Source organism: Scatophagus argus, chromosome 9 (assembly GCF_020382885.2).
Source record: "Scatophagus argus isolate fScaArg1 chromosome 9, fScaArg1.pri, whole genome shotgun sequence".
NCBI classification, from domain to species: domain Eukaryota; kingdom Metazoa; phylum Chordata; class Actinopteri; family Scatophagidae; genus Scatophagus; species Scatophagus argus.
Window position 1 is genome coordinate 22,639,980 of NC_058501.1, and position 14,312 is coordinate 22,654,291.

At 43.7% G+C, this 14,312-nt stretch overlaps 1 protein-coding gene and 1 long non-coding RNA gene across 3 annotated transcripts in view; one reads left to right on the plus strand and one right to left on the minus strand.

The window, feature by feature from the left end:
- Positions 1-727: 727 nt before the first annotated feature.
- The window catches only part of znf385d (zinc finger protein 385D), a 63,437-nt gene continuing 49,852 nt past the window's right edge, over positions 728-14,312 (minus strand). The window contains exons 5-9 of one of the 2 annotated variants that reach the window (XR_006844312.1): positions 9,710-10,042; positions 7,963-8,144; positions 4,181-4,282; positions 3,685-3,765; positions 1,753-1,887 (exon numbers count right to left, since the gene is read on the minus strand). Coding sequence is in view for 1 of the 2 variants with exons in the window: in XM_046399446.1 (XP_046255402.1) it covers positions 1,639-1,887; positions 4,181-4,282; positions 7,963-8,144; positions 9,710-10,042 (866 nt within the window). In the remaining variant the exon portion in view is untranslated. Of the gene's footprint in view, positions 1,888-3,684; positions 3,766-4,180; positions 4,283-7,962; positions 8,145-9,709; positions 10,043-14,312 lie in introns of both variants that reach the window. The other variant, XM_046399446.1, reaches the window with a different exon arrangement.
- On the plus strand, positions 2,743-8,368 carry LOC124064744. The gene is made up of 3 exons (XR_006844313.1): positions 2,743-2,870; positions 6,344-6,475; positions 8,032-8,368. It is a non-coding gene; the product is annotated as an uncharacterized LOC124064744 (long non-coding RNA).

Consider the following 14,312-nt stretch of genomic DNA (forward strand, 5'->3'; position numbering starts at 1 on the left):
TTCTTCTTATAAATAAACTGATTATCGTAGCCCAGATTGAGATATTGAGAAACAAAGTACTGCACTTATGGCTTTTCCCAGGATTTGTTAATTATAAGCAAACTACAATTATCTTTTGAAGGTGACTGCTGTCCAGATGCTGCATATGGTCTCACACAGCCTCAGTGTTATGCCGTCAGTCAGGCTGCAGAATTCACCACAGCAACTTGTTTGCCCAAACGTTTCGTAGAATTTTCCCAGATGTAATAAAGTTCACTGCGGTCGTGGACACGTCTGCTCGTCCTGCTCACTCTGACTGTAAATAACCGAACAGAATTGCACTTTTGCAGCAGTAATATTTACATTAAGAATAAGGAAAGCGAACATCTTTCAGAAACATATTTTGTTAGTAGTGGTGATAGAGCGGCGACAGGAATTCGACCTGTGTAGTAAGAAAGCGCATTAGTGAAATATGTTGCTGTTAATCTTGGTACGAACATCCAAGAGATACTGTACGTATTTTATCTGTGTTTTGGTTGGGTTTTTTTCACCCATCCAAATTTAACTGAAATCTGTATGTACTCAAAATTCTGATTTGAATTTTTTTATTCTGTGATTGTCTACCTGCTCATGTCGTTTCCTGCCGCATATCCTGCACGTCGTTTTCAGGTTGCATGAGGCAGTCAGCTGCAGTCGATGCTCTAAGCACCTCGCGGTATGATGACGTCATGCGAGAGCTGCCTCTGAACCACAAAGGACCACCAGCATTAACAAATTAGGACTCTTTTTATTTGAAATTGTTCATCTTTTACACACTGACAGTTAATATACAGAAAGCCTTTGTGGTCCCTCTGGCCCGAGACATGTTCAGTGACAATGTGTGCTGGATACTGACTAGGATGGCTTATGGTGGATGAGAAGCTCTCACTCTCTCTCTCTCACATGCACACACACACACACACACACACACACATTCATGGACACGCACATGTGCAGACGTACACACACACACACACACACACACACAGATATGCAAGGACAAATACAAAAAAACCACACGTTACAGCACGTACTCTAACAACCTAACACAGTCTAGCCATCTAATGTAGACATCAACAGAGGAAGGGCTTAAAGTGCATACAGGAACAGAGGAGGGCCTTGCTTGCTCTCATGATCAGTAACAGCCTTTTAAATTATGAGTGACAGTAATCCTCCACTAAAGCAATGATCTCAGTCTCACGCTCTGTCGTTACAAAAAGCATATCCCCACTGTATGTTTAGCTCAAACTGTGCCTTGCATCATGAAATAATGACACTGCATAGTTCACAGGGTTAGTCTTATACATTATTGCGGGACACTGTAAGTCCAAGTCCGGGGTCCGTGTATGAGTCATGGGCTGCAGCACAGCACAGAAAGCATGAACGCTGTGGTCAGGGTTTTCACTGGAGAAATAAATCTTTTGTGGGAAAGCGCCGGATGCTTGGCTGCAGTTTGGTTCGGCTTTAAATGTGAGACGTAGTAAAGACCTGATCACAGCATGAAGATGTTCAGCATCCCGGATGCATAAAAGGAGCAAAAGATGCCGCCGCGACTCTTTGACCTGGTCTGGGCGAAGCACACGGTTTGGTCCTAGAAAGGAGCAGCAAGGGTCAAACGGGTCAGTAAGGGGCAAATAGGACTTGTGGGTGGGAGGTCCTGATAGGCCCAGGGGCCGGGCGGAGCAGAGCCGCGGGGAGGGCCTGTGTCTGGAAGAGGGCGGGGGTCGGGGCGTGGTTAGTGGCGTGGTTTGTGCGGTGTGTGAAAGTGTTGCTGAGGGCGGCGGCTGCTGCCACTGCCGCCAGGTGAGGCGGTATGATCTGCGCAGTCAGGGGCTGACACTGACGCTCCTTACCCAGGGACAACTTGATCTGGTGGAGACAGACGAGACACAGTTAATGTCGACCACACGGTGGACAAAATCCATAATTCAACATCGTGCTCCAAAGCACACGATTTTCACTTTCTTCACTGTACTGTGAGGAATAAAAACGGGGTTTTCCACAAGCTCCTTTTTTATTTAACAAAAATACCCACAAATGTTTAACGTCATCTAAACTCAAGGTGTTATGAAGTTAACTTAAACAGTCTGATAAAAGAACAAGGAAATGTGACCAGACATTCAGTGTGACAGCCTGTTTGCTTTATAGACACACAGTATCTCAATCTCTGAAAGCTAAAATGGTTTGCCAGTTAATCAGTCATTCGATCGACAGAACGATCATCAACAACAGCTTTGATAAACGAGTAATCACTGAGGTCATTTATCCAGGAAGCGACACAAAACTGTTCCTGTCTCCAGCTTCATTAATGGGAGGACTTGCTGCTTTTCCTTGTTTGGCATCACTGTGAATGAAACCCGATCGGGTCCTGAACTGTCTGCATAACAGAACGAGCAGTGAGAACATTTCACATTCACTTGTTTCCTGATGATTTGCAGTCAGCTTTTCGTCAGTGCTGTTTCTCAGCTTTGTTGTCGTGATTTTCCAGACTGTTTGCTGTTATAGTCTTGCATCAAATGAGGCGACACGCTGGTGTCACAAACAGGATTTAACTTGTAAATTAGATTCGTTACAAGAAACGCTGAACGAGCGGAAAGAGTGATGGCTCTGGACGCTGCAGCTGAGGTGCAGGCTGTGGGCACACCCACAGAGAGTTGGGCCCAGAATCAAACAGGTGCCAGAAATCAGCTGCTAATTGCTGAAAATCTTTCCAGATGATCTGCAAGACACCAGAGCTTATGAGGAAAACGGCAACAGACACACCAACCACTTTGCAATATAAATAACTATTTGACGGTTTAACCAATGTACCTGCACTCTGGACATGAATCCTGTGGGATATCAGGTTACTGGTGAGTGTTGTCGTTGTCTCAAACATAAAACTCGCGTCATTATCAGTTTTCGGTGCATTTATTTGTGCTGTGAAACAATCATATTTCATGCTAACCACTACTGTCTCTCTCTCACAAAATCTTTTACATATTATACTTTTAAGAATGAGTATGGATTTAAACAGTGTTTTTGAGATCGAGAAAAAAGGGACCAGAAATGAAAGGAAAAAAGAAAAGAAAAAAAGAAAACAGCCTAATCGGGTGAAAAGGTCACCAAAGTTATCTGGCTTAATCTTCTGTATCAGTAATGGAAAAGCTACGGTCTCACAGCACCGCGATGGCAGCCGTTGTCATGGGTTATCAATCACTGGCTCAGGCATCGTAACCCTATGGGAAGCATTCTTTACTCTCCGCTCATCAAAGGAGCTCCTCTCCGTTAACTCAGTCAATGATGGGTTTCAGAAAAAGTCATTTCCCCCACACTGGTAACCCCCGCGCTTCGTCTCGGCAAACAGTGGGTGTGATGAATGCCGTTTTCTGAGGGATCCCTTTATCTTTCCCACATCGCATCCACAAGGCTCTTTCATGCGTCCTCCCAATTCTGCGTCACGTTAAAACAACTTTTAACATTTGTTTTAGCAATTCTGGGATGGAATAAGGCTGCAATTACCACAAAGTTAAACAATAACCTCGGGAAAGTATTTGAAAGTTATTTCAGGACACTTCTCTCACTCTGCGGCTTGTCAGCTTGCCTGACGCTAATCTGAACTGCCTTGATGCAGAAGACCACATGCTGAGGTACTCAAAATAAGTTAAAACTGACATTTACAATTACCTATAAATAGTGTTCGACTCCACTCTGCATTCTGCCTCCAGCTCGCTGGCGATGAAGAGCCTTGATACATGCCATCTATGTCTATAAAATATCAAACTTTCAGATTAAATTACGCTGTTCCCTGCCACAGATTTTTAATATAAGCCAGGTAACAGGTGAACCACTTATGAAAGCTGACATTTTATTGAATAAGATGCCGTCAAGTGAATTGAATGTGCCTCATCGAAGAATGTGCCAAAGCACTTAAGAAGTGCTTGTAATCACAGAAAGAACTGCTCATATTGTTCATACTGGACTCAGGCCTTTGCTTTTTATTTGACCTTCAAACTGCAGGGACAGGAAGCGGCTGGAGTAAAGAGAATGACATTCTCAGATATCAAACTGTCTCTCATGGGTCTTTCTCACAAGAGGCTTTTAGAGCTGAGTCGCTGTGACTGTGGTCTCAACACCAGGACTTGTGTTGCTGATGAGATGACTGATGCACGCAGTGACTCACCGGCTGCTTTGTCTGGCCTTTCTGCGGTTTGCTGTAGGGGCTGTATTTGGGTTTGGCTGGTTTACCTGCTGCTCGGTCTTTATGACGTCGGCTGCTGATGTGCTGAAAAGGAGACAGAAAACAAGCTTCAGAGGCAGCCCCACTGTGCTCAGAGCTGCAATATGCAACACTAAAATAATCATTTATGAATGTAGAAACATGACAAAAAGGCTCAATAATGTGTTTGGATACATGACGAAAATCCACCAATCTTCACAATCAAACAATTCAAACTACTACAGTTTTCTGTCGGTGTGGCTGGAGGCGCAGGCGAAGATTTCAGGTGGCCATAGTGAATTATATTCCATTATATTTTCATTTGTCACCTGGCGCTTGAATTTGGTGATTTCCTTTACATAAAAGGAAATCAGGTGTCCCATTTATCTCTGCTGCTTCCGCTGATTTCAACGGAAGGAAGTTGCGCCGTCAACATAGGTGGCAGCGTCAAGGAACACGCCCGGCTAATTGCGGCACCGAGCTTGCACATCGCTGTTCACGGATTATTGTTTCTTTGTTAAGTCACGAGGATCACCGTTGAGTCCAAATACATTTAATTTAAGCTGATAATTGTTATCTGTGCTCTCCGTTTGTCTGAATGCTGTCATGTAGTTGGATGTTTTTGGGGGGGGTGATGTCAACGCGTACCCTCTATAGGCAGGGCTCACTGTGCAACCATGGCAACCACAGAAACCATACTGTGAAAAACAATGGCAAGCCAGTCTGAGTGGGAACCATAAATTTCACACGCGTTCACCTGCAGTGAACAAACAGCAAAGACTGACACTGGTGTCGTTAACACCAAAAATGACGCAGGGACGTTCTCAGGAGACCACGGTCTCCTGGACGGGTCACGTTCATTTAGTTTTCATGAAATCTTGCCACACAAATTAGCAGGTCAATGTGAAGGTTTGACCAGTTTCTAAATGCGGCCCCTTCCTCTGGACAAGAGCCTTTCCTGAGAAAAACTGTGATAAAGCTGTGAAAATTGTCCTTTTCTTTTTTAATTTCATTCTGGCTGTGATGCTTTATGGATGCCTGTTTCCTCAGCCTCAGGCTAGATGCCATTTCAGGATAGATAGCCTATTGTGTTGAGGAGGGAACCTGACCAACAGAGGAGCAGAGGGCAGGACTAAAAATACACCTCTTGTCTCAAAGCAAAAAGCATTACAGCTTTAAAGGTTTCATTCTGACTGGAGCCGCCCATGGTGAAAATGACTGCAGTTATGGCCCCGCATGGTACAGTGCAGAAAGCGTCTACCGAGTGACGCATTATGCTCCCATGTTTAACGCAGAATCTCATGCTGAGAATGGACACTAAGAAGTAATATCAAATGTTTCCTGATGCTAAAAGACTTGTTAAACAAACAAGTAGAAATAAATATTTTTTACCAGCATATACAGAAAAAAAAGGGCAATCAATAATTCAGTGTGGGTACACATTCACAACAAAAGGCAGATTTCCGGCTGTGTCTAAAGTACCCAAGTCGCCGCAGCGAGTTTAACAATCACATTTTTTCCTCTGGTTTCAAGCCGTAACTGAAATTTGTCATGCTGGATTCTTTTCACAGAGAATCGCCGCTCTTCACAAGTACTCAGCAAAAGTCCCGGCATGAAAAATTCATACAAAGCCTGTCTATTTTCAGTGAGCAAGCTCAAGGTTAGCTCAGACAAAACCAAGTGCTTTTCAAGTATTGTAGATGAAATCCCCCCCCATGACTGAATGATCAGCAGCTACAAGAAGAGAAGATACGTCGAAGGCCCCAAAGCAACAACCAACATACACGAGGTGGAGTTTTCAGCCAAAACACGCTGAAGAAAATATCCCAGAGAGATTTACCTGATTTGAACGTCCTATGAGAAACCATTCGGCTTATTTGAGGAGGGGGGATTCGGAGGAACTCGGTTAATTTCATATGCGCTAGAGAAAACTTCTTTTGGTGCGTGACAAAGGCTTCAGACAGGAAAAGCTTTGCTGTGACAGCAGCACGCAGGATGAAAGGAAATATCATTATTAGCAGCAGTACATCTTTTAATCCCAAAAAAGAAAAAAAAAAATCTTAAATCCAACAAAAAAATGGACTCTGACACTGAAGTAAATGAATCTAAATGAATGGGTTTTCACAGATGAACAGCAAGGGACTCCAGAGCCTCAGCAGAAATGCATCAGAAAGAGAGGAAAGAACGCTGAAGCTTCATGTGTCACCAACTAAAACGAGACAAGGCTGAAGGAGGAATCTGAGCGCTGAGCAGCTGCAGGTAAACGCAGGTTTTCACAGCAACTGCTTTGCCATTGTGCCCTGTGATAACTGAGTTATCCCAGAAAAATGTTCTTAGATTCACAGGTGAAAAAAATAAATAAATAAAAAGGACACCAGCTGTGTGTGCTGGGATGTGTGTGCAGGTAGTCGTGATGCATGGATGGTGAAACAGTGACTGACTCAGACGTCGAAGACAAAACACGCAGCGATTGTTGGCTGCGGTCTGCAAACTCCGGGGAAAGAGAGTTGATTGTCGTCTCAGTCCCAGACGGGCAACCCAAAACATCGCATTTCATGAGCTGGGAATAAGACTCAACAATCAACCATCTTTCTCCAGAGCCGCTGACGCCCACAAATGTCCAGAGAACAGCGATAAAGTAAGAACGTATGGGCAGAGGACAGAGTCCCTGCCACACTCTATTAGTGGGTCATAAGTGACGATTTGGAGCTGACACACCTGTGATCTATAAATCTCAAATCAACTTAAATTGATGGCACCTGCCCTGTGATTTCCCCTGACAGACTGCCGGCACAAATGAGGCTTTCGTCAGGACAGAAGATCACAGTGATGGTTCAGGAGACTGAAGCCAGGCAAGCTTCAGCTAACAAACAAAGCAAAAGACACAGCTTGGGAGTGAGTCGTCGCTGCAGTGAATGAAGTGGGGCAGGTAGACTCACCTGTGGCTGAAGTTAAAAAAGAAGTGATCTGGCAGTTAATTCCTCCTTTGAGTTAGAATTACTACTCTGTTCATAAAGGAAACACATATCAAAATGCAATAACCCTCCATAACCAGCAGGAAAATCACTTAGTCCAGTCCTCCCCAGCACCGTTTTGTCATGTCACAGCAGGAGAAGCACATGTGTGCACAATAAAGTTAATGATGGCTGAATTCCATCTTGGTCCTGGTACTCCTGCTTTCTGGGGCGCCTGAGGAAAAAGGAGCCATCGTTTTCCTACCATGACAAGTTGTTTATGTGCAAAAGGCCCATTAGTCTGTGTTTGCTAAGCCATAAATTCTGCTGCACTATGAAATTAGTGTCACTTTAAAGGAACAGTTTGAGCTTTTTTTGGTTTTTTTGTCCTGGAAAATTTCTCAACCAGACACAATAAATTTAAATATAAGTAATATTAATCTTTTCACCTAATGTGATGGCAACGCAGACTATTCCTTCAAAGGCAAAAGGATGAATAAATAAAGAATACGATACGTCAAGTTATGATGCGTAGTAGCAAAATGTACAATTTTTTTGTACTTTTTGTACTGCAACATAATAAATAACCCAGTAAAATGCGGCACAATACCATGACATTATAGTCAGCCGTTTGTTCACGTGCCATCCAGCCTGCTTGTGTTTGCTTTCCGTCTCTTTTGCTTGAGTTTATTTTTAAAAGCTTCAGTTGAACTTCAGCTCGTCTTGTGTGTCGGAAAGTTTTTCTATGTCCGTCTGCGTCTGAGCGTTTCGCCATCGCTGCGTCCCTCTCACCTGCTTCAGCTGAGTCTCTGAGTTGACATGCACATCACACGTCTCACAGTAAAACGTTTTGTTCTGCAGGCCCGTTGACGATTTCGTGGACGTGGCCAGTTTGCTTTTGACTCCCGGCCGAGGGAAAGACTTGATGGAGCCCAGGCCCGTCCTGGCTTCTAGCATCGTCTTGTGCTTCGTACCTGCAGGTTCAAACAGGAAGCAGTGCAGTCAGTGCATGGATTTGACTCCACAGGTTCTGCCTGAAGGAAAGATGAGATCAGAGGTTGACGTCTGTTATCTGCTTTCTGATCTGCAGAATATGAGGACCAGTGTGAAAAGGTTGACTTGTAAATGTCCCAGATCAAGGTTGAGAAGACTGTTAAAGTCAAAGTTACACGTTTGAACTGAGTTGTGTTTGTCTCGAGTGGGAATTAAAAACGTCTGCGCACTTTTGACCAGTTAAAATAATCCCCAGCTCCTCAACATTCAAATGAAAGTTTTTTGTCGTTTGACTTGTGGGAGAAGGTCCCCGTCTCAGAATGAGAACTGCTTTGGACTTTGGACATGTCCTAAACTTTAGGCTTGGTAGAGTCTTTTTCTATAATATTAGCAAAAGAAGCAGTTCCAAGTCTTTGCAAAACTGTTGTTCTTGGACACAAACCACTGGACCCAAAGACTGACTTTTCCTGTCATGGAAATGGAATATTTTGGCTATTGCAACAGTTAAAAGGATCCTGCTGAGACACTGATGGAAAAGATTTCCATCCACTTATGAAGAACGGCTTGAAACAAGGACTCAACTGGCCGGTTATGAACGTGTCACGCTCTGTCGCACGAGCTCGATCAGTGTTTCGCGGCATACTGTGGATTGAAAATTAAATGAGCGTTTGAGCATTTGTTTATATGGAATTCAACCCAATTAAATAAAGTATAATGAAGCAATATTTTGTGAAATTATAATAAACCGTTAATTATAACAAACACACCGGGAATATTTCAGAGACGGTTACCTTACTGTGGAAATCTGATCCTGCAACCATAAATCAGTACAACTGTGGCTATCTGAGATGTGGAAGATGTCAGCGATGTTTCATCTTGTAAGGGTGGTTGTGTCTGTCACGTCCCTGCTGACAGACTTTTAATTTGTCTCTTGTTCAAACTTTCAATAAAATGTTCATTACAAGAAAGAATAGAAGAACAACAAAGAAAATCATATTATAAGTCAAAAACACTGGGACATTACTGTGCATGAAGCTCTGACTGAAGACAAATATGACTCAGCATATTGTCCCATCCCCACTGTGTGTGTGTGTGTGTGTGTGTGTGTGTGTGTGCACATGCATGTGTGTGTGTGCACATGCTTGTGTGTGTTTGTACGTGTGTGCATGTGTGTGTGTGTGTGTGTGTGTGTGCAGTCTTTGTGAAAGCAGGGATGGATGTCTCACAATACCTGATCAAACTTGGACACAACGTTTCTATGGAAACCACAGACAAATCACCCAAAAAAAAAAAAAAAAATTCAAAGACGTGTTTGATGTGTGTCCAATCCAACTCCACAAAGATGACAAAAGACTCTTCTGCGCTGATGTTGACTGATTGTGCGGTTAACAACCTTCTTCACAAAAGGCACCGACTGAAGAAAAACACTCACGCTGGTGTGTGTGTGTGTGACACCGAGTGGAACCATCATGCTAAAGTCATGCTGTCTGATAAGAAAAGCTCATGCAGGCAGATGGTTGGTCCTCCGCACAAACACGTCTCTTACCGCTGTTGTGAGCCTCCAGCTGCGACGCAGAGTTGACGGCCACTTTGCACAGGGAGCAGTACAGCAGACGGCGAGCTTTCTCCTCCTCGGTTTCCGGGTCCGTCTCCGCCTCGGGTTCGGCCTCGGGCTCGAGGTCTGGCTCCGAGGGGGAGCTGAGCTCTGACGGCCCCTCATCCCCCACGGCAGCTCCGCTGGTCTCCGGGGCTGCTGTGGTATTTGGCACCATCAGCGGGGCCACAGGTGTTGGCGTCGTAAGGGCCATCAACGATGCCAAGGGTTGTGCCAGTCTGAGCACGGGGGAAAGGGGCAGGGGTGCCGCTCCAGGAACAGCATCTGAGGAGAGGACACAGATGATTTGTGTTGAATCGTATGGCCCCATCCATCATTTAGGGACGCAGATGTTTTTATTCGTGTTATTTTACCAACATGTGGCTGAACATGTTCAGACTTTGGAGAATCAGTCCTGTTTTAGAGACGTGAGATGAAATATTCACATACAAAATATGAACTAGAGTTTATATACGGTGTCAGAAAAGTTTACATGTAGACACAGGTGGCAAAACAAAATAAAAATGCAAGACGCTTACTATGATTAAATCTGAGTAGAGTAACAAAAGGGGATGATGTGAGAGTTTGCTGAGGAGAGACTTAATTTCCATTCATTTTAAATGTTGGTGTATGCATGAATAAATTTTTTACTTTAAGCTACTGCCAAAACAGGGTTCAAAGTGTTTGAACAAGCGAAGAACATCTGAGCGAATATGAATAATGATAGGAGTAGACATTAATAACAAATAACTGGTCCCAGAAAAGTTAGAACGCTTTGTATAATGTTGATAAGTTCCGCTCACTGAACACAAAGCTACTCCTACAATATGACAACACAGCATTTACAAAACACAAACACCAGCAGCTGCAACAGGCAGCCAGGGTGTCACAAAGCGCTGCAACAAAACATCTTAATACCTGCCTTTTGTGTGTTAATAATACATTCTGCATTTACGTTGTTAAGTTAATCAGTTGTGTTTTGTGTCTATGTCGTCTTGCGATTTCCTGTTTTATTTTGTCACTACTTCCTGTCTGGGTCTGTGGTCGCCAGCTTTGCTTTCTCCCTTTGTCTGTTTTCCCTCCTTTGGGATTACCTGTCTCCGCCCTGATTGTTTCCACCTGTGCCCTCACCTTATGTGTTTATATAGTCCTCATTTCCTTTTGTCCTGTGTTTTTCCTCTGTGAAGAGTGATTTTCAGTTTGTACTTCTGTGGATGAAAACTTTATTTTGAAACTTTGAGAGTCATGCATTTGGGTTCTGGTCCATAGTTCAGTCGTGACATTAGTTTCACAAAAACATCTTAAAGCAAAGCATCACAAAATGATCCTTTTCAATTTAAAAATAGACCAACAACACAAGCAGATCAGTCCAAAGTGGAATCAGACCAGAGACAAGTAGCCCTGATTTATATTTCTGCCAATAAAAATGCAGAAACAGTCAATTCTCGGAGCTCATAAGATGAGTAATTCAGGACATATTTGATCATATGTGGTGTGTTTGTACATCTTAAACTGATGCAGTCTATAATATTGAGAAAAACAGCTCTGCAAAACCATCACACGTCTGATCCAGCGTCAGTGCACGAGATCACAATGACATGTTATACAAATATAGTCTGATACATTTAGGAATAGAAACAGCAGTGGATCAATAAGTTTGACTCATGAAACAACAGCACATGTCGGCGTACAGAATGCAGAGAAGTGCTGCCACATTCACGAAAATGAAATTTTGCCTTTGCGGCGCCACCTGATCGATGCCAATGCCTCTGAGTTCTCCGCACTCCAGTGTCACGAAATGAAGATCAGCCAGCCAGGAGAGCAAATCAATAGTGAATTATGTCATGCTATTTTTGTGAGCCATTATATATGGTTCTTATTTTTCCCAGCGGCGGCGTCACAGGGTTTGGAGCCACAAAACTGCTCCAAGTTAGAAAGACTTCTGCCAAAGGTTAAAAAATAAGTCCGAGTTTTGAGCGGGAGTGGTTTCCGCTCTGATCCGAGGCAAGCGAAGCACAGACATCGTTTAAATAAGAAGAATCGGAAGGAGCTCCTGGTGAAAGCTGTCACTTTACTCAAGCTGAGGCTTTGCAGCTTATTTCACAGTTGCACCGACACTCGGGATGAAAGCTTCCGCTAAACGCCTCAGGTGTTTGTAAATGTATGGAACGTGGGTTTGTCTTTCGGCATTTCAGCGTGTTTGTGAGCATCAAAACCATTAACCTTTGAAATGGGTTACAGGCACGTTTGTACTTGCTGTAATATGCTCCTCTTATAGTTGACTGACTCCAACTGTGACATTTACTGCACTGCCACGAAACTCACTTCATGCTCTGAAAGCAGAAGAGGAGCAGGTTGTAGATAAACGTGCAAAGAAACAGGACGTGCAATTAAACGAAGTCAGGAAAATCTATAAGAGGTTTCTTCTACCAATATTCAACGCACTGCTAAAACGCAGATCAAATTCCCTACTTTTTGTAGTGTTGGTCAGCAACAAAGTAGAGTCTCTTGTCACTATAAGCCCGACGACGATGATGGTGTTTGACAGTAAAATGAAAACCTGCTGGTGTTTTAAGACCCCTAACTGTTGGATAAAGCGTTATGAGAAAGGCACGTCTTTGGTTTGACATTTCCCACCTGAACTGCAGGTTTTATCATCAGAGACAATAGTCAATGTAAACTGTGAACTTCTCTGAATCAGCCTGTTGATGTATTGGTCAGGCTCCACACTCATTTTATTGGTGTCTAGACAACCTTTACACAGCAGGTCTGTCCGCTTGCTCTGAATCCGCGACAAAAATCCAACCAACAGCCGAAACAGACACCCGACCACGACTCAACTTCTCCCAGCTGCACAGGATTTCTGCTTCGATAAGATACTCCAGGCAGCCATTTTCTGCTCATTGGCAGCTTCAGGGTGGCAAAGTAACCCATTTGTCCCTCTCCCTGACCGCAGCATCCTGCAGCTCTTCCTGTCAGATCCTGATCCACTTCCAGGTTAGGTCAGGCTTATCCCCCCCCCAAAAATGGACTAAAATATTCAAGAACATGCGTCTAATGGGATTATGGCATTGCTGAGATGTAAAGTCATGATGGTGACAAATTTACTGAGTAGAAGAAAGGGGAGAAAGTTAACCCGCCTGTCAAACTCAGGCCACGTGTTACCCTCCCTCGTGAACAAGGCGCCCTTCAAGAAGTTTTTGAACTTCTTGACACGTGGCAGCGACTCGCTGACAAGATGAAAAAAGAAGAGTGAAGTTGCCCATTTAATCAGAGGCACAAAGTGAATTAGACCTTTATGTTTAAAATGACTGCATGGCGTGGAGCTACATTCAACCCCTGCAGTTCTTTTATGCCATCTACTGACTGCCTGACAGGATCTGTCCATCACATGACCAGGTGACCTTAAGCGATGGCGTCTATTGATTACTGCCAGAAGAGGATTGAGCGGATTGACCTCTACCTGTACGTTTCTGTGTGTTTCAGCAGACGCTGCAGATGCCCGTGGACTGATGCAAAGAGGAACATCTGGCATGAAAGGGCCCTTCTTTGAGGCTGTTACAATCAAAACGTTTATTTAAAGTCTGTGGACTCTGAAAAGGGGACCAATGACTGCACTTTTTAGTTGGTTGTAATTTATGTTCTGTTTAATTTCAGTTGAGGCTGAGTAAGCGTCAGTAAGCTTCAGCCAGAAAATCTGCCCAGTTACTCTCGTCCAATAAAACACTGCAGTGCTTTAACCAACATTTAACAAGTAATCTGAAAAGAAGACATAAGAAGCACAAGAGTGTATGAAGAACACGATTGTGTTCATTCATACTATGGACATTCAGCTCAATACACCTTTTGTGATATGTTGACAGTAATCAGCCTTGACCCCGATGGTTTCACAGCTACGAATGCCCTAAATGTAACTTTACATTCCCAAGTCTCATCAAGCTCAGGCTGTTACCACGAGAACAATAATTAATCTGTGAACTATTTACGAATGCCTGACCTTGTCACTCCTGATGAATAATGTTTATGCCACGAGCAGAGCGGCAGCGACCTCTTTGCTCCTTGCAATTAGCGACCATCTACTCCCAGCCCGCTCCGGTGTGCCAGGCATCAAAACGACCTGAAATCACAGCGATTAACTCACTTGGTCTCGCTTTGCTCACCGGCGACCAAAAAGCTGCCATCACACCTGCTTCTCTGGGCAGCTTTTCCATGGCGCGCTCACCAGACTGAGTGCGGCTCCAGGAAAAGTGCAAGCAAAGGTTTGGTATTCGTGTGAGCTACAGCGTTTGTGCCTGTGAGCCGTCATTTAATTGCTTTTGGCGGATATTTTTGCTATGAGTGAGTTAAAGTTAGTGCACCATCAGAATAATGATAAAGTGCTAATACGAGACTCTCTGGTCATTTGTTAGGGATTATTTTTTGGTGCCAAATTTCCTTCGCTGTGGCATTTTTTCTGTCACATATCGCCTTTTTTTCACTCTTCTGAAAATGGACCTCATTTTTCTTTTATTTATCAGCAGCTGGGCGACAAAATCAGCATCATTTTCTCATAGAC